General features: G+C 40.6%; 1 protein-coding gene and 4 non-coding genes across 5 annotated transcripts in view; 1 reads left to right on the forward strand and 4 right to left on the reverse strand.

Annotated features, from left to right (window-relative positions):
- The window catches only part of LOC109989882 (contactin-associated protein-like 4), a 116723-nt gene that overhangs the window by 57970 nt on the left and 38266 nt on the right, over positions 1-20487 (forward strand). The window contains exons 6-12 of the mRNA XM_020641796.3: positions 4072-4247; positions 4361-4507; positions 6042-6309; positions 8485-8634; positions 8960-9131; positions 15927-16033; positions 19245-19364. Of these exons, the coding sequence (XP_020497452.2) occupies positions 4072-4247; positions 4361-4507; positions 6042-6309; positions 8485-8634; positions 8960-9131; positions 15927-16033; positions 19245-19364 (1140 nt within the window). The remainder of the gene's footprint in view (positions 1-4071; positions 4248-4360; positions 4508-6041; positions 6310-8484; positions 8635-8959; positions 9132-15926; positions 16034-19244; positions 19365-20487) is intronic.
- On the reverse strand, positions 1359-1441 carry trnal-uaa (transfer RNA leucine (anticodon UAA)). The gene has a single exon. It is a non-coding gene; the product is annotated as a tRNA-Leu (tRNA).
- On the reverse strand, positions 6434-6516 carry trnal-uaa (transfer RNA leucine (anticodon UAA)). The gene has a single exon. It is a non-coding gene; the product is annotated as a tRNA-Leu (tRNA).
- On the reverse strand, positions 7419-7501 carry trnal-uaa (transfer RNA leucine (anticodon UAA)). Its single transcript has one exon. It is a non-coding gene; the product is annotated as a tRNA-Leu (tRNA).
- On the reverse strand, positions 9439-9521 carry trnal-caa (transfer RNA leucine (anticodon CAA)). The gene has a single exon. It is a non-coding gene; the product is annotated as a tRNA-Leu (tRNA).

Raw genomic sequence — 20487 nt, forward strand, 5'->3', positions numbered from 1 at the left:
CCTCCTTGTTTATATCCTAATTACAGTTGTTTGCTTCCACAGATCACCAGTTCCTACACCAGAAGAGGCCATTCTCTATTTTTTAACTGTACTATCTTCATCCATCAAACAGTGTTTTTTGTTTGTTTTTCTCTTGGCATTTTAGTATGCCCTCGTGGTTCTCAGCCCTTTTGCTTGTTTTTGTTTTCAGTCCAGTGCCCTTCATCATTCTTCCTCTCATTATTTCTATCTATGCCCTCCTTCCATTATTTTCTTCCCCTTTATTTATTTCCATACGCCTTTTTGGGTTACAGATTGTGTAATTCAGGTTATATGCCTTGTGCATTGACCCTGAGCTCATGCATGGACCATTCTGCTCTGTTGCACTTACATCAGATCCAGGAACTGACCTCCCTGGGGTCGTTACGCTTCATGAGGCAACTCTGAGTAACAGCGATGCACACAATCAGCAATGCTTTCCTTTACAACACAAGAAGCATAACATATCATGCTTTATAATTATTCAATGATTTGTTCATGTTGTCTAAGTCTGTTGTCTGCCGGCATAGACCTACCCTGTCTAAAAAAAAAAAGGGGGGTAGCAACTTTGGAAAAAAAAAAACAGCAAGAATTTACTGGATTTAAAAGTATAAATCCAAAACAATCTCAAACCACAAGATGTTTTTGTGGAAGGCACCCACCAGATTTAAATAGAAACTTCTAAACTTTTAATTCTAAAAGAGACCTGGCAGGTTAAGCAATATGCAAAAGATTAAAAATCAGCTTCCTTTAACCTGAGATGTGGCATTCCATCTGTGCCTTTATTAAAGCACAGATAAATTATCAGGAGTGGGGTTCGAATTCACAAGTCTCATGCCCATTGGATATTAAGGCCAACGCCTTAACCACTGAGCCATCCTGGTGACTCTCTGAGTTTCTGCTTGCAAAAGCTAAAACTGTAACAAACGCCATCTACAGAAAATAAATGTTCTTTTTTGTAATGGGCTTCACAGTGGTACAGTATTTAGTGCTGATGCGAGGAGGTTCATGGTTCGAATCCCCGTCAGACAGGGCCTCTCTGTGTGGAGTTTGCATTTTCTCCCCATGCCTAAGCAGATTTCCTCCAGGTCTACACCAAAGACCGGGGGTCATTTGGTGACCTTAGGTTTGAATGTGAGTGTGTCTTGTTGTCTGTCTCCATAAGTGTACCTTCCTTCTTTAGATTCGTCAAAGTGGAAGTTCAGTACATCGTATCAAAGCGAGCTCATAGCTTGGTTCTGTCCTTTGAGGTTTTTAAAGGCACAATTTCACTGCTCTGATATTTGCATAATAGTCACAATCTACCAGGAGGGTTCTTTGTTTGATTAAAGATACCGCTTTACCAGGAGTGGGGTTTGAACCCACGAGGGCTCATGCCCATTGGATCTTAAGTCCAACGCCTTAACCACTCGGCCATCCTGGTGTATTAAACACTTAAAACATTCATGTAAATTCAATAATAATCTCACCAAGGAGTTCAATTCAACAAGTACACAATGACAATTAAATTGACGGATCACGATGAAACATCTATAATCAAACCTTTATGTCTGTTACTGAAAACGATGCTCCTCTTCAACACATTCATCAAAGTGTCACGTCGGTGAAGTGTATCATTGCTGGCTTAGAACAACATATTTCCTCTTGTGTTGCTTTATGTAAAATATTCCCTTGCCATTTATTGAGACACATTTTTGTTTTTATTTATAAAAGTGTCCTGCACAAATACCAGAGCTTCGTCCCAAAGCATATAAACAGATGCATTTTAGAAATAATTCAGCTTTAATGAACACTGATGTCGTAGTACGTGGAGGTAAACTAAATCATTTCAGCTTTGGCTTATTTTGTTGTAACAAATTTCTGATTATTTTTAAGATGGAAGAAGCTATCAGCTGAGTTGTAATATCCAATTTAAAAGACATTCATTCTGTCTAGTTGTATTTACCCCCCAAAGCTCTTCCAGGATCTGTTTGGAAAGGATACTTTGCAACTTTGATTTCCTTCAACAGGGTGGTGACTCCTTGATATGTAATCACCAGGAGTCCGGTTTGAACCCATGAGGGATTTAACCCCCTTGGAACTGAAGTCCAGTAACTTCACCAATCAGCTAACCTAGTAGTGTATGGTGTCACCATAAACATGTGTATTTCAGCATATACATTAACAGTTGTATAGTAATAACATACTTAAGTTGATTCACAGTGCAGGCTGGGAAACGTGTCTACCCCAGGAAAAGCATCTTTACAAATGTCTCTATTAAAGAGATTTATAGACGATGAACCTTCGACAGCAGACTTCTTTTAATGATCCTGTTCAAACTGCAAGGCATTCGATGAAAGATACAAGTCTCAGAAAAATAAATGGATTCATCTTAATAACCTACTAAAATTTTTGATCTTCAGAAGAGCGTGTGCAAATTGAAACTCATGTTTTGAGGTGATAGTGGAGGCAGTTTCTGATAAGGGCCCTTGTTGTCTTTATGTGATATCAGACTCAGAGTCGCACTGAACAGCTTCGGTGAAATTGCAGACAATATAAGATACAATGTGACTTTGGAAAAAGAAAGTAGAAAGAGTTCAGCAGAGGCTGCAAGACTGACGCTCCCAAACATACCCAGTCCTCTCTGCTCTAAAGTCATAGAAATTGCTGTCAGAGTTTGATGAAAATACTTACTGTCCTTCAGCAGCAGACCTCCTCATTCAGGAGCAAAAATCAGATTTCCTGGATTTCTCACTGGCTCAAGGCATGCAGCACATATAGAGTATGTAATCCAAATTTCATGTGCATGCTCCAAAGATGAAAAATGTTTCGATTTGTTGAGACCCCACGACCCTTCTTCTGTACCACCACCACCCTGATGTTTAAATTTTTTAAATCTGCTGACCCCGGAGCTTGTTAATATTTTCGCAGCACATTCACGGTCCCCTCAGGAAGTAACCTATTGATTTCTGGTGACCCACCCCGTTCACAATTCATATCACAGTCTCGCTCAAGGACTCATTGACAGTGGGCCTAACACATGGGTTTTTGTTTTTTTGCAGTACAAGCCAAGACTTTTCCAAAATCAGTCCCAGGAATAAAAAATACTACTGACTACCCTTTCTAAAAACATCGTGTACAATCACAATGTATTTAATTAGAATATGAAGGCTTCAAATGCTGCTAAAGCACCAAACTGAGAGGGAAAAATAGACAGACGACAACATGGATCAAAAAGGAAAGTGAGGACTTGGGATGTTATGATCAATTCATTTTGTATGTGTTTGCTCTTGGACCTCTTTTATTGATTCCAGATCTCTGTTTCAAGCTGTTTCATCAGTAATCAAATCATCCTGAAGATCCTGTCACACTCTACTCTACCTCCTACATCTTATTTGTTTTTAAGTCTCGCCATCGTCTCTGCCATATTGATTAAAATGTTTCCAGTCGCTGGACTGTGATCTAATAAATCATCACCTAAAATATATCTACAAAACAGACTTCCCTCTTTTTTTGTGAGGCTGTGTCTCTGCTTTCTCTGTTCGGATGACGTTTTCTTATCCAAATGGCAGTAATATTTATCTACTTAAGACAGGCAAAAATATCAAATGTACATTTGTCCGTCATCTTCTAAACTGTGTCCGTCTTTGAAGTTCTCCCTAAAGAATATCTTGTTCATTTTTAATGCTGGACTGTACGTGACTCTTTCTGTGGCTCCTTCTCTCTGCAGAATCACAAAGTTTCTCTGATGGTACGTCAGGGGATGCAGAAGTGGCTCGGCTAATTTGTACAGTCTTGTGCTCATCTATCATTAACGATGTCTCACTTTGTTTCCTTTGCAGAAAATTATTACATATTTGGCTTTCCTTCTCAGCGTCTAGTTATCCAAGATTCCCTAATTCAATGAAGGAGACTAACCTCTGTTTTCTCCTCTCTTTGGGATATCCTGAAAAATTTAAATACATTACTCAAAATAAAGAAGTTTTTGATGGCCCGGTGCTCCCTTGTTTTACCAACAGAGACGTGAACAAATGAAACCATCTTAAAGCTCTAAAACGCTTCTTTTTTTTCCAGGTAGGACTCCATCCTCTGAGCCCCGGCGGCTGGCTTCCATCGGCAGCTTGTTAGATGATCAGCACTGGCACCATTTGGCGTTCGAGCGGCGCAGCTCTCACCTCAACCTCACGGTGGACAAACACACAGAGAGGGTTCAAATCCCTGCAGAGTTCAGCCACTGGGACATCAAGCAGGTGGGATACAACCCAGAGGAAAACCAGTTAACACACAGAGTCTACAATATTTTAGATCATCATAAACACACCCTACATTCTGGACATGTCTGTATGTTTTTGCCCCCATACAGCTGAGTGTAGGCGCAGTTCAGAGTCCGGCTTCTCAGAAACAAATCGCCTCCAAGAGGAACTTCCATGGCTGCCTGGAAAACCTGCAGTTCAACGGCCTGAACCTGATAGAGCTAGTAAAACACAAATACCACCAAGTTACAGTAATGGTAAGTTAAATAGTCACTTTCACTCCTGTTTAAATCTGTTGTTGTCATGAAAGGATACCCACAAGTGTCAGCTAGGCCTACTTTTCAGTTTCGTCTGAGACTTTTGGGGGGGGGGGGGCTGGTGGCCTTTTATCTAGAGCATCAATTACAGGACAAGAGCCACAAAAACATCAGCCACATGAAATTCCTTTTGGACATTCATATTCTCATCGAGTATTCTGCTTGTTGTTTTTGTGACCTGTTTTTTTTAAACACTTACCAATTATTCAACACAGTGTTTACTGAACTACAGGGCAGCGTGAATATCTCTGTGATACTATCTCGTGGGTTGTGTTTTATTTAGTTTTAAGTGAAAGGATCGTTTGATTTGTTCTTCTGTACTTGTTTTTTTTATTGATCCTGCTAGTGTAAATGTAATCCCCCTGTGTGTGTGTGTGTGTGTGTGTGTGTGTGTTGTATTCCCCTCTTTTTTTTCTTCTGGGATTCAATTCAAGTGGTGAAATATTGGCTTCCCCACTCAGGCAGTGTAGTCGCTGCCTGATGGTGCTGCTGCTGTTAAATGAAGCCAGAACAAAGGAATGGAGACGCTTCTTAGACTCTTTACTAATGTCTTCTCATCTTGGGCTATTAGGATCTTCAGATGTTTCTACATTCACAATGAGCGGGAGCAAGCTCATCAGGCAGAGGGCTGTGAAGCGTTTCTGCAGGGGACTAATAAATGTTCTCTCATTACAGTAGAGGCCCGGGCAGCGCAGAAGAACATGAATTCTTTGTAAAGAGGTTCACGGATTCCACATGCATGGCTGAAGATCTAATCGAGGCAATTTTTATGATGTGGCTCTTAAGGTGCTAGCGACAAAGTTATGGTCCAATTTAATACAGCGACTAAATGGTGCTCTGCAAAGGGGGATTAATACAAAAGAAATACCAATGTGCATGAAGAAGAATTGACATGTCTTGCTGTAGACTTTTGAGGGTTTTTTAAGGTAACTTTTAAGAGTGTGTTGTGCACTATCACTGCCCACTCCAACATGAGCTATTGTGTATCACTCTAACTGCACCACAAAGGGCTTTTAGATGTCATCTGTGTTTCCGGAGCATTGTAAAGATAGCAGACGGATATTCCCAGCAGAGAGCCTTGGCTTCAATTTATTACTTCTGCAGTCTTAGCAAAGGACCCGGTGTCATTACCACCACTCAAGACAATGGACTGTAACAGATGTCAAGATATTGTAGGAGTGGGTTTACTGTGTGCTCTGCCTTATTTCTTATCGCCTTAACCTCCAAGCTCGGTGACTTTAGTATTTTAAGTTTGCCTTCCTAATCTTATTCTAAGCCTGTTATCATTATGGAAATCCTCTATAGTGCCCTCTTTAAGGAGACTCGCTGATGAGATCATCATGACACGGGGTCACATCGACACGCCCTCTGCAGCTGATTAATATTCATGTTTTACGTTGTTTGTACTAATCAGTCTTTCTGTCCCTCCTCCCTCTCTCTCTCTCTCTCTTCTCTCTGTTTGTTTCTCTCTCAGGGCAATGTGACCTTTTCATGTGCTGAGCCGGTTTCTGTTGCCGTGACGTTTCCCGGCCCGCAGAGCTTCCTCCAGTTGGCGGCGGCGACAGCGTCCTCCTCTGGGGGCGTGTCCATCGGGTTTCAGTTCAGGACGTGGAACAAGGCGGGGCTTCTGTTCACCTTTGAGTTAGCTCGGGAAGGGGGCATGGTCTGGCTGTACCTGAGTGAGGCCAGACTCTGGCTGCAGATCCATAAGGCTGGCAGGGTGCTGCTGGAGATAAGTGCAGGTCCGTTGCTTTAAACTCAGATGTTTTAGCAACAAAGTTGGAGATACCCCTTGAATTCTGTGTCATGGTTTAGGTTCATGTAGAGACAGTTTTGCTTACCAAGTTATATCAATATTATGCAAGTTACCAGGAGTGGGGTTCGAACCCACGAGGGCTCATGCCCATTGGATCTTAAGTCCAACACCTTAACCACTCGGCCATCCTGGTTGCGTTCAGAACACTTTTTGGCCAATTCAAAAGCCAAATATGAACCTTTAACTCTGGTAGCACCCAGGAGGGGTATACATTAAACCAGTGCTGAAAAATAAAGCCAATGCAGAAGTTCAAAACCCTGCAGTTCATCGAGTGTCCACTTGAGGCTGGCTCCAGAAGCCCTGGAGTTTACATACACACCCATTTAAAAGTGTAAAAAACTACACTGCGTTTTCTAACTTACCAGTTTGGATTTTATGAGTGATACATATTTACATTTGTGGCTGATCTGAGTTTAAGGATCACCTCAGCTGCAAATCTTTGGCCCATCAGCCTGCAGATGAAATCTCACCCATTATTTACAGATTTGTTTGTGAAATGTCAAGGAAGTTACCAGTAGTGGGGTTTGAACCCACAAGGGCCATTGGCCCATTGACCACTCGGCCATCCTGGTCACATTAATGGTATTTTTTTTGCCCAATCAAAAGCAACTAAAAACCTCCTGTAATCACCCACAAGTGTTTTCTTAACTTTTAACAGTGAAAAAGAATGTAACCCAATACCTTCAAACCTATCTATTCTCCCAGGCATACAAAGATAACTCAGCTCCAGCTCTTTTGACCATTAGATAGACCGAAAGTTACGGCAACCGCAGTGGTTCGGCTTCCAAAACAGCCCTCAAAAAGCCAATGGGTGATGTCATTCAGACTTCATCGACGTTTCTAAACATATATGGGAGAGTGGAATGAAATGAAAGGTCCAGTTCTTAATAGGATGTTGCTACTTCCAATAAACAGCAGAACCAAGCTGACACCAGATTTTATGACATCACACAAATCATGGCACAACATTTTTGAGACTAACCTGTTGATCATTAACCAATATTTACAGATTTGTGTGTGAAATATTTGGCAAATTACCAGGAGTGGGGTTCGAACCCACGAGGGCTCATGCCCATTGGATCTTAAGTCCAACGCCTTAACCACTCGGCCATCCTGGTCACATGCATCAAATGTATTCAGTAGAATTAAAATTAGTATAAAAACCTTTCAGTTAGCAACCAGGACTGGTGTTTAGGGCAGGACGTAGAGCTTATTTTCTACAGCTGATCAGGTAGTTAGCTTAGCATACTAGCATCCCTATCCCTGCCTGGCACGTTTGCTTTAGTGACATTTTTTTATTGGGTTAAAACAGAAAGCACCTTAAAAGCAGCTTTAAAAATTTCACCCTCCCGAGGTCAAATTGTAATTTTGGATCACAGTGGTGCATCAGTCATACTGCATTATGTGTCTTGTAGTCACATTATAAAACCATTTGCATTTCACCACAAGTTTATCATGACTTTACACAGGTGCAGCCGAATTCACCCCTGCCCCTCAAACAGCCTGAGTGGGCCGCTCCTAATGCTCATTTCCAAAGCTCTGGTCACACACCGTCATCACTATAGCAGACTGCTGAGCAGCCAATGGCACTTCACGATGACTCGTTTGTGTTCTTGAGCAAAGTAGTCAGCAAGAAAAATAGAGGAGATAATGAGATATTGATTTATTCCTTCAACTCCAAAGAACACACAGATTGACACAGCTGGTGCAGCCCAGCTTGCACTTGTTGCAGGTCAACGAAACAAACAAAGGAAGCAGGATGTAAAGAAGACTGCTGTGTGATCTGCACTCATCTACTCCTGATGGCTTGTGCAATCTATTTGCATCTCTGCTTCCAAACAGCAGCCAATCGTTGCACAGATCAGCAAGTAAAGCTAAACTTTTCCTGATTAAGCTCCTCAATACAATCAAAGTAGGACACAGACATGACATTACTGTTTCTAGATGGAAGTTGGGAGCTTGTGTGTCAGGTCAAATATGTGATTTAAATAGATCAATGTGCATTGTGCATTCATAAACATAATGTGCATTGTGCATTCATAAACAAATGGTTGGGGAATAAATTACCCAGTGTGTTTCACTGAGTTTTTTTGGTTTGCAGGTTCCGCCCTGAATGACGGTCAGTGGCATTCAGTGGAGCTAATTTCAAGACGAGGCCGTCTGAGCATCGCTGTGGATAGAGAGGATGGAGGCAGCGCTCAAGCCAGCCCCTCATTCCCTGTCGCCATAGAAAGTCAGGTCTTTTTTGGAGGTAAAAATGAGACGCGTCTACTGTTTTCATCTTTAAAATTAAATCCTGTTAAGTCTTAACAGCCATGTGGAAGTAGATAAATACTCAAATGATCTGAAAGATCAAAAGATAGATTCATTAAATATTTTTTATTCAGTGTAAGTGTGGATTTCTCTCCATCATACAAAGTTGAATTTTCAATTATTGGTAAAATTCATATTTATTATACTCTGTAACTGTTTTTGCCTTTCAGTATTTCTGGATTTCATTGTACTGTAAATGAGTCAGCTCACCTCTAAAAACACATTTTGAATAGTCATTTTCTTGTCTCTAACTCCTTTTTCAGGATGTCCTGCTGAAGAGGACAGTCAGCAGTGCAGAAACCCCTTCAATGTCTTCCAGGGCTGTATGCGTCTCTTAACTCTGGAAAACCAGAACGTGGACTTGATTTTGGTGCAGCAGAAGCAGCTGGGAGTGTACAACAACCTGCAGATTGACATGTGTGGAATCCATGACAGGTGAGTCTCCAAAAAATGTGTTCTGATATGTGTTAAAAAAAACATACAGTACTCTTGTTTGCCTAGTGGCCATTGGATTTTCAATCAATCAAGAACCTACGGCATACTTCTTTGACACACAGATATCAAGGCCTATTATGTAACATAGATACCAGAGGTTATCAGTCAATCATGGAGGAAGATACTTCCTAAATCACCATCAGATTTAAGAGCACTTCACTTTGGCAAAGAAACATTGATGCAGATACATTAAGCTTTCAGCAGGACCTATTGTGTGTAAATGTTTCAGCAATCAATGCTGTGTATCTACCAGGAGTGGGATTTGAACCCACGAGAACTTATGTCCATTGCATCTTGAGTGCAACGCCTTAACCACTCGGCCATCCTGGTGATGTGATTAAGTACTGCACACAAACCCAGGATAAAATACAACTATAGTTGCTGCTTATCCTACCGTATTTGATCTACAGACATGGGAAAACTTTTTTTCTTAAACGAGTCTCGCTTTGGTACAAATATTCAGGAGATCCAGCATCAAAGAACACAACAATGTGACCCTCTCTGTGCACAGTTTTTAGGCTCCTTATTATTCAACTACAAGGAGTGGAGTTTAAACCCAAGAGGACTTCTGCCCCTTGGATCTTGTGTCTAAAACTTGAATCATTGAACCATCCTGATGACATTATAACAATAGACAACAGGAATTACACTGATATCCTACCAAAAGAGTTTTTGTCCCACAGACCTTTGGGCATGTAGGGCCAATCTTTTATTTTCTTTTATTTGACAGGAACATAGTTGTGAGAGGTGTTTATAAGAAGTTTAATAAGTAATGAATCAGTTAATGTAATGGAGGATGGAATCAACGACAGACCGCCTCATGAAGTGTCTGAATAACTTACAAATTGTACTTAGAAGACACATGGAAATGGACCCAAGGTCTTTGGCTCAAGCCCAATACTATGGGTCCATTTCATCATAGCCACATACCATTTTAGTGAGACCCCATCATTGGAAACCCAATGTTATTTTCATCTAACAGTTTCAAATATTCAGATATCACTTTCCTTTTACCAGTTACCAGGAGTGGGGTTTGAACCCATGAAATGCGTTTGCATCTTAAGTCCAACGCCTTAACCACTCATTGAAGGATATGAGGCATAAGCAATGTGCGTCGACCTCATCAAGCTGAGGTTGCCATGGCGGTCAGCATAAAGTGGCTCTTGCCATAGTGGCGTTCATGTGCATAGAAAGAAAAAGAAGAGGAATTGAAAAAAGTGGACATGGCCGTGGTCAGTGAGAAGAGGCCATAATGGCATGTCAACGTTCTCCACATGCCGTGGTAACTTAAAGAAATAAAACTGTGATTTGACAGAAAGTCGCAGCTCGATTGTTGGTTTGTCAAACAGAGGAAGGCTTAGTTGGTTTGTTGAGTTGAGTTTGTTTCTTTGGTCATTGAATGTTTTCGTTGTATAACAGTTTGTAAGAGGCAATTCTTTGTTACTTTAAAACATTTTTCTTTCCTGCTGTGGTAACATATGTGTGATTTGAAGCAGGGCAGCATTTAAGAGAGAAACCCCTCCAGGATACAAACAGATACACTCAAAACTACAATGAGCCTGCACACCAACTCAGAGAATCTCTCTTGCGGGATTTAAAACTTTTTTTAAATGAAGACAGTGGAGTGAGGATTGTATTTCCACTGATATTTGCAGTTAGCTCTACTGTTTTGGTTCTGTTTCCACAAGAATCCAGTCATGTGTAATATACAGCCACATCCAAATCTAAGGCTCTTTTTCCCCTCTTGAAAATGTGAAGGTTGTTTTTGCAGCAGACTTCAGACCATCATTTTGACAGATATGTTTGAGTCTTCAGATGTAGTTATATTAGCTGTTGTCTCTCTCTTTTCCATTTGTCTGTCTTTGATTGGCACCTCAGGCTATATGCAATTACAATAATGTGTGGGTAAAAAAAACGTCAAGTTCCATGACAGAAATATAATTGCCATTGGAGTTATGTCTTTATGGATAGAGATTTATTATGTTGTATAAAAGTCGGGTTGGAATTGTGCATAGACCACATCGACATCTAGAAATTAACCAACTGTGAAGATACTGACTATAAACAGGAAGAAAGAAAAAGACAAAAGGCAGAAAAAGGGTATTGGTTTTAGTGTATGGGAAAAAAAAATACTGAGCATTTCTTCTCCTATCAAAGAGATGGTTTAAAGAGTCAGACATTTTACATTTGAGGAAAAAAAAACCTCTTCGATAGTTGGAGAATATAGATGTTAATACCAATCTGTCATTGGTTTTGATATAAAAGCTCAAATCAAAGCAACAGAATACTTGTTGTCTGTTAAATTACATCTGTTGGCAACAATTGAAGATTGACAGAAAAGGTGGTTTGGTAGGGACATGCAGCAAGGAGCTTTTGTGAACTTACTCTGGCTGATCACCTTTTGTTTTGTAATTAGAGCGGGGGATGGAAAGAAGGCCAAGATTAGATGATCTGAGTAGACGAGGGGTAGGATATGGTACGAGGAGGTCAGAAATGTAGCTGGGGGAGTGGTTGCATCGGAAAAACGCTGAACCCCAAAAACTATCAGCACAGCATAGCCAACAGCTGTCAATGTGTAAGAATGGAATTAAAACTGACAGGCACTATATGTAGGATCTTCTGCCATCAGTATGAATGGATGAATTTGACATGTATTGTCAAACTGACTAGAAGAGTACATATCATGAAGAAACTGAACCTGAAATGTTCAGGGTGAGTCAACAATGAAAAGATAATAAATGAAAGTATAACTAAATAAACATTGCTGCTGTTATCGTTCCTATCAGGCATAGACACCAAAGGGAGAGGGGGAGAAAAAGAGAGAGAGGGAGGGAGAGAGAGAGAGAGAGCAGAACAGATCGTTTGCTGTTTTTGTGTCATGCAAAATAGCATCACAATTAATGAGACAATTACAGCAATTATAAAACCCTCCTCAAGGGAACAGTACACAAACACACACACACGCACACACACACACACACACACACACGCCGTCTATACAGTTAACTGCATGCAGGCGGCACCAACATATGCACAAACATTGAATGAAACACGTTTATTTGCAAGATAGGGAGAATCTGCTCGAGTGATTTTAATTAAATATCTGCATTAATCAGATCATCATTCAGCAGAAAAGCCTTCCTGCACAGATCTGACTGCACACTGAAATACAATGATTTTAAAAAGCTGTTTTCAGTAAAGAGAGAGAGAGAGAGAGAGAGAGAGAGAGAGAGAGTAAAAAAATCCACCATATGCTCCCTCGCTGTAATCCTGCTTATTGAATTTTAGGCCCATGGGATACACTGTGCTGTAAAGCCGGCTGGAAAATGGACTCAATGACACAGCTTCAATGTGGCGGTCATACGTCAGAGCAGGTTATTATATCTGCAGTGTGTTTTATGATTGTTGCCAGCAGCACAGAGTATTATAAGCCAGATCAAATACTCCTTTAAGACACAAACGGAGCTCAAAGCCACGAGGAGACTCACCATTACAACATTAGTTCATAAGTTCAAACCCCCTGAGTAATATCAAATCTCCTCAAGGCCTTATAGAAATGTTAGCTTAACGTAAAACATTCACACTCATCAGATGATTTTCTTTTACTTAATGAAATGGCTGCATCCATTTTCATATGGCTTTTGCTTTTTTTTTCCTTCTCTGTTCTTTTTGTCCATTTCTTTTTGGGCTCAGTTGGTCATCTCTCAACTGGATGGATCGAACCCTCGACCATCCAGTTGAGAGGTGACCGACTGAGCCCAAAAAGAAATGGACAAAAAGAACAGAGGAGAAAGAAAAAAATGCAAAAGCTCCTGCAGCAACATGTCCGATGTGTCCTTGTGCAAGACACTCAGGCATCAGTTTAATTTACTACCCTCTGTCTCTAAGGACAAAAATGTCCATGCCAAAAAACCGCCATAAAAATACAACAGATTGATATTTTTTTCTACTTTTTTCTGCAAACATCTCTTAAACAACTTCAGCCCTGCTCAAAACTACCAAACATGCAATCATTTTTAGGAATTTAACCCTTTAAATACCAGTTTGATTACTTGATGTCACTGTTGTTATTTAAGAAAAAAAAACACAAAAATGAGTTATTTTCCGTATAACAAATATTTGGTGGCTGGGGGATTTTTTTTCAAATCAGTCTTGGATATGTCAAAGATTATTAACACCGACAAAATGATGGCCAGATGAAGGGGTAAAATTTGACCAAATGGACAAAAATGTCCATAGTGATGCATGAGGGCTTGAATTGTTCCCGCTTCTTCATCCTTGGCGTATGAATGTGTATGAATGGGATTAGTTACTTCTGATGGTCTCACTACATAGCAACCATCACTGTAGGTGTGACCTGCGGTATAAAAGCGCTTTGAGTCGTCAGAAGACTAGAAAAGTGCTAGACAAGCTCAAGTCCATTTACCATTCCCCACCCATGTCTCATTCTTTCTCTTCATTCTCGTGGTGTTCAGGCTTTTTGCTCAAATATAAATTGTAACAGAGACAGTCCACACACCTTCTTCGTAACATTTAGCTGTTTTTTTTTTTTTTTGCTGTTGTTACAAGAATCTGACTTTCCGAACTGAAATTACATAAACACATTGAAATCGGAAGAACGACTTCACGACTGGGAAACTGGGACCATCTGAGGGAAACATGAACGCAACAATCCTTACATCATCAGCATGTAAAGGTCCTTTAATCAGTGTTGAGACACACCTGTGCAGGTAACCACATGTATGCCTCCCCCCTAATATTAGTCTGTAATTGCATATAGTTTATCAGAACAATGTTCTCAATCAAGACTCCCGCCTGTTCTCCTTTTGTTCTCTGTGTGCGAGTCCTTCCTTATATTTATTTACTTGTGTTAATTTAACATGCTGGAAGCTGTGCTACGTATATTAATATGAGGCTGTGACAGAGCTGTAATGGTTTGCGTGATCACCTCTCTCTGTCTTCCTCACTACTCTTAACAGTGTCTCACTTTAGGAGGTCTCTTAAGGGCTAAGATTCTTTGTGAATAACTTTTATCTTTACAAGGATTTAGTCTTCACTTTAAGGGGAAATTCTTAGAAAATGTCCGGATTCTTAGCATTTTGTCACTATGAGCAGCTATTTGTACTTGGGAAGCTTTGTAAATACGGCCCCTGATCTGTGGGAGCCTCTGAGCGGGAGTTTGAAGCTGTTTCTGTAAATGACATTTCTATGGATGTGTGCTCTAGATGAGACTGTTTGTGGTCTGACTCAGCTGGTTATCCATCTGTGACTCTGCAATGTTTGGTCTCTGTGCAAGTAACTGTTAGTCTGAAGCTATCACTGTGAGCTTCTTATGACAAACTGAATGTGTGGGTTAGGGGGGGTCAATTTGTCTAGAGTGTTTGTTTGTGTGTGTGTGTGTGTGTGTGTGTGTGTGTGTGTGTGTGTGTGTGTGTGTGTAGAATCAGTAGAAAAGGTCTTTCAAAAGAGGACAAGTCAGGATCAATATAACAACTGCTTGAACTACAGTGCTTTAAGAATAATGTAATATTTATCAAAGCTCCACAAAAGTGCACACAGAGGAAGTGAAGTGGAGGTAACTTGTAGACAGTTTGTATATTTTCAGCACAAAGCAAACAAGATGCATCAACCTGTCAGGAAAATACAGCTAGTTATCGTCTTGGTTCTTCCCTTCTGTATGTTTCTTTTTCTGTCTAAAGCCTAAATGCAGTTATGATATTTATCTAGTCAGAATGCAATAATTTTTGTTCAGTATTTACATGGTTAATTGTAAAAGTAATTGCAGATTGAGTAATTCAATATGTTAAGAGTTGTATTCCTGATCTTTATAATGTACGTGGATCATTTAAATGCATACACGTTAACATATAAGTGACTGTATTGTTGCTTCATGTGACTGCACCTTTGATTTGATTTGATCTGGGTAGAGGAGTGAGGAGAAACTCCGGGTGAAGTCCGAGTGAAAAAAATAGTTTTTCAGGAGATTTCTGCAAGTGTGAAAGCCCCTAGAGTAAGAGAGTGGAGCCACCATTTGTTCCACCTCTCCACTCTTTGTTTTGTGACTTGAAAGTGGATAATTCTGTCCTAGTTTATCATTTTATAAACAGTCAGACCTTTGAGTGTTTATGGTGTGAAAGGTGAAAGATTGGAGTTCACAGAGCGTCAACTTCAACCAAATTTGAAAGACTATCTTTCTGTAAAATAAAAAGGTTTTACACACGCTACTAGTAAAACACTTTTAGCACTCCCATTTTAAAACCTTTAAAAGTGACCACAAAAGGTCAAACTTTGAACCCTCACACACAGGCAGCTTTTCACATCAATGTATCTAAAACACACTCATTGATTTGTGCGGTGTTATAATGAATCAGATGAACCATAAAATACACCACCAGAAATCTTTTCAGACAAGCAAACAATGAAACTTCTCTGTAAAATAAAGGGATGGGAGGTTTACTGGCATCGACTTCTTTGTACTCTTTGAAATGTTTTTTCTGCCGTAAAAACCTGAAGAATTGTTTCCAAATGTTCGAGCTGCCAAAACAAGCAAATTGATTTTCAACTCTTCTGTCTTAGTGTGTATGAAAGTATATAGAAGAAAATATTGTTCTCTCTTTTTTTTAGGGGGGGACTTGACAGCAAAAATAAATCAAGATCAGACATGCATGTCTATCAGGGTGTTGTGGGGTCATTAAACCTTCTCTCTCTCTCTCTCTCTCTCTCTCTCTCTCTCAGGTGTTCTCCGAGTCGCTGTGAGCACGGCGGTCTCTGCAGTCAGTCCTGGACCATGTTTCACTGTAACTGCTCTGACAGCGGATACAGTGGAGCCACCTGCCACAGCTGTAAGTCACCTGTCAGATAAACATCATCATACTGTATACTGTAAAGACTGGGGAGCAGGGAACCACTGAACTTTAAGAGCACTTACAGAGTCCCCAATACTCCACCACAGACTCCCTCTCTCATGCATTGTGTTCGTGTCCTGTTGCCTTTAAGCACCCACCAGGTACAGAGCACTTAGCAGACGACGCGATAATTCCATTATATATCGTGTGAAGCACTCAGAAACCAACTAGTAGGACTCTGCTTGAATTGTATTTTGTCCCCAGTTTGTTGTGTGTGCAGTTAAATAGTGATCTGAACAAAAAAAAAGGCACATCTGTAAAATATTTAAGTATTAAAGCTCCTGTGAGGAACTTTGGTTTGTGATGAATTTGGCGCCCCCCTGTGGACAAAGCGGTACCCTTGCTCTATTTGCTGATCTTGTCCTGTACATGAGTAAGTAGTGTTTTCAAAAGGAAAAATGTAATCCTGCTTTTTACTGTCAAACATATCTCACATTTTAAATCTTTTCCATTGGAAAATGTAAACAAGCATCAAGCAGTCAATTGTCTTGTCTGTCACAAGGAAATAAACAGTAAAAAGGTAATGTGTCTTGTGCTTCAAATAACATTTAAAGGAGGGATATGTAACTCTGAAACGAAGTGTTTAAAATTAGTACTCCAAATTCAAAACATTGGAGAGAGCTGTGTCCCCCACCCTGCCTCCTCTCTAGAGTCGATGTGCACACAGGTCACCATGAACACTGAAGCTTCAGTGTTTATCCAGCTCTGCATCGGTCTGTAAACCTTTCTACATTCTAACTTTCCTCCATTTTTCGAAAGCATCTCCAATATTGATCCTAGTTTGAGCACGTTTCTGCTCGTGGAGCTTATTAGAAACATGCAGAGGCTTTTTAGGTCGGGTTGAATCGGTTCTGTCTGAACCACTTCTCTTGCCCGGTTTCATCGCTGCAACACCTGTTGACCTGGAAAAACCGAGGGGCGTCCGAAACAGCTATGTTGAGGTGCCTTAAAACCGCCCACCTTCTACAATTCACTTAGCAGACTCTTTTATCCAAAGCGACGTACATCAGAGAGTAAGTACAACACAAGCAAGGATCTAGAAAAAAGGGAACAATGTCAGTAAGAGCAAACGATCAGCTTTGAGTCTGATTGGACACACAGGTGCTGACAGGAAGTGACCAGAGGCAAAGCACAACATTGACTGCAGTTCTGGAGAGCTCTACTCAGTATAGAAACCATCTAATAAGTCAAAACCTTCTCTGGTCCAAACAAAAATAAACCGTTCAGGACCAGAATCTAAAGTTAGAAGGAGGACATACTGGCTGCTGCACTTCAACAAAGCATGTTTCCTTAATGTCTGATCATAAAGTAAGCTCACTTTATCATTTCAGTCAGCAGATGTTAAGTAGATTGATCCTTTAAAGTTCCTGCGATGAGTTATTTGCTGGTTGTGAAGCAGACTGAAATGAATACTGATGACTCTTTATGACCTATGAATGCAAACAAGACAATAAGCATGAAGACTGATTATTTCTGTACAGTGTTGTTTAACGTCTGATATCCTTACAGCAGGATAGGTGCCAGATGAATTTATTTACAGAATGCTGCAGGAAAAGCCTTTGTTAACAATTTCCACTGTAAAGATTCTCGATGAGCGATCTAAAAAGTAAGCAGGATAAGATCTTTTTGTAAAAAAAAAAAAAAAAAAAAAAAAACACTACTTACACATGTACAGATAATAAACAGCCATAAGACACAAGAGTTACCGCTCTGTCCACTGGGGGCGCCACAATCAACACAGTCCAAAAGCTCCACACAGAATCCTTTTTATCCCCATATATTTAACTAAGACCATGTTTTTTTTCCTAAACCTTAACCAGATCCTAAACATAGCTGTAATGAAAAACACTCATCACACGTGAGGTGGCTACATGAGTGAATATTTTAATACAATTCTGCAAACACTCAAGCTAATGATTTGCAAAAGTGTTTCCCAACCACGCCATTTATATGTAGCTGGAATGCATTAGCTGTTGCATATTTTTGGGATTTAAGTGCAATTTTCATGGGGAAAGATTTAGAAAAGGGGGAGGAGGAAGGATGTAGAGAGCTTTTGAAAATAAAAATGGAAATTAGAGGCTGAAATTGTGAGGAAAAATTGAATTAAAGTGCAGATAGTGAATTTCCTTTCACATACACTCACTTCTACATGGAGCACTTTCAGCAAGGAGGCAAATTGAAAAGAAAATGTGATCAACAAACCAGAATTATTACGACTTTAACAAGGATCAAGCTGGCAGCTCGAAAGCCTTATTGTTTGGTAGATACAGATGCGAAGGTATTCAGCTTTTGAGTTTTGCTTCTGGAAATGAGATCAGATCAGAGACAGAATATTTCTTAGTTTTTGTTGTAGTTGCAGACATGTTTCTAATGGCCTCCTTCATCCCTTATTCCCAGAATCTTCCCCTCTTACAAAGCAATGCAGGTTAGATAATCTGTTTGTAGGTGAGCTATATGATTGAGGGTAATGACATTGTAGCTGTGACTAACAGAGACATAATCACTCAAAATATAAAACGGTGGCAGTGAGGGGGAATTTATAGGTAAGATTTAATGGTTCTATGCCGATTCCCTCGAGGCAAATCCTGGAAAACAGACATTCAGGGTTTCCCACACAGTTCGCCTCCAAGTTTTTATTTTCATGCTGATGTTTGAGTGAAACATTTCTGAGGGAATGTGATGGATTGAAGACTGGTGGCTATGCAGGCAGAGAGATAAACAGGTGAGCAGAGTGTGGGGATCTTTAGATATGGATTTGCCTTAAATGTCAGCGATTTGACTGCAAAGGAAGCACAGAGCGTGTGTGTGTGTCTGTGTGTGTGTGAAAAAAAAGTAAGGATGAAGACGTATGGAGACTGCCAGGAAGATGGAGGGCTGATAAAGGTCTGAAGTCTTTTTTTTATGGAGTCTCTGGCCTCCCGTCAGTCATTATTGTCCCCGTTACCTGGATTTATCTTTCCTTCAAAGGAGGCTCATGGAGAAAATACAAAGTGTGATTTTACTTTCAGTGCGTTGGTGGTGATAAGTTTGTACAGGATGGCAGGCGATGTGGCGTACAGCATGTGCTCGTCATCTCCCTCACAGCTGATGTGTTGATGGTTGACGGTGGATTCACGCTGCAGCTGATCTCATTATTTTTCCTCACCAGCTGTGTACGAGCAGTCCTGTGAGGCGTACAAACACAACGGCAACACGTCGGGACATTTTCACATCGATGTGGACGGCAGCGGACCGATCAAACCGCAGCTGGTCTACTGCAACATGACAGGTGACACACACTTACGCACGCACACACACACACACACACACACACAGTCTTTCATAATCACTTAATGTTTTACGATAAACATTAACATAATCATAAATGATGTTGCTCCTGTCATGATGATCAAATCCTTTTTTTATGGCTCTCTCTTTGGTTCCCTTCTTCACTTCAGTCTCTCTCTCTCTCTTTCTCTTTCTCTCTCTCTCTCGCTCTCTTTTTCTTTATCTCTCTCACTCTCTCTCACTCACTCACTCACTCTCACTCACTCTCACTCTCTCTCACTCTCTCTCACTCTCTCACTCTCTCGCTTTCTCTTTCTCTTTCTCTTTCTCTCTCTCTCTCGCTCTCTTTTTCTTTAACTCTCTCACTCTCTCTCACTCTCTCTCACTCTCTCTCTCACTCACTCTCTCTCTCTCACTCTCTCTCTCTCTTTCTCTTTCTCTCTCTCTCGCTCTCTTTTTCTTTAACTCTCTCGCTCTCTCTCTCTCTCACTCTCTCTCTCTCTCTCACTCTCTCTCTCGCTCTCTCTCTCTCTCGCTCTCTCTCTCTCTTTCTCTTTCTCTCTCTCTCGCTCTCTTTTTCTTTAACTCTCTCGCTCTCTCTCTCTCTCACTCTCTCTCTCTCTCTCACTCTCTCTCTCGCTCTCTCTCTCTCTCGCTCTCTCTCTCTCTCTCTCTCTCTCACTCTCTCACTCTCTCACTCTCTCACTCTCTCTCTCTCCCTCTCTCTCTCCCTCTCTCTCTTTCTTTCTTTCTTTCTTTCTCACCTTCTCTCTCTCTCTATCTCTCTCTCTCTCACTCACTCTCTTTCTTTCTTTCTTTCTTTCTTTCTTTCTCAACTTCTCTCTCTCTCTCTCTCTCTCCCACATTCATCTCTGTCTATAAATGTCTTAGTGCTTCACATCCCTCTCATCATGTTGATTGTATTTTCCTCTCCGGTCTAAATGTATATCTTTCACACCATCTGTTTCTGTGTTCTTCATGATTTACATAACTGTATATTTATGGACGATGACATTCTTCAGTTTGTCTCTTGTCTTTGATTCTCTCTTTTTCTCTCAGTGTCTCTTCTACATCTCACACACTCACAGGGAAGATTACACTCATGTGGTTATTAAAAACAAGCA

Source organism: Labrus bergylta, chromosome 4, assembly GCF_963930695.1.
Source record: "Labrus bergylta chromosome 4, fLabBer1.1, whole genome shotgun sequence".
Classification (NCBI taxonomy): Eukaryota; Metazoa; Chordata; class Actinopteri; order Labriformes; family Labridae; genus Labrus; species Labrus bergylta.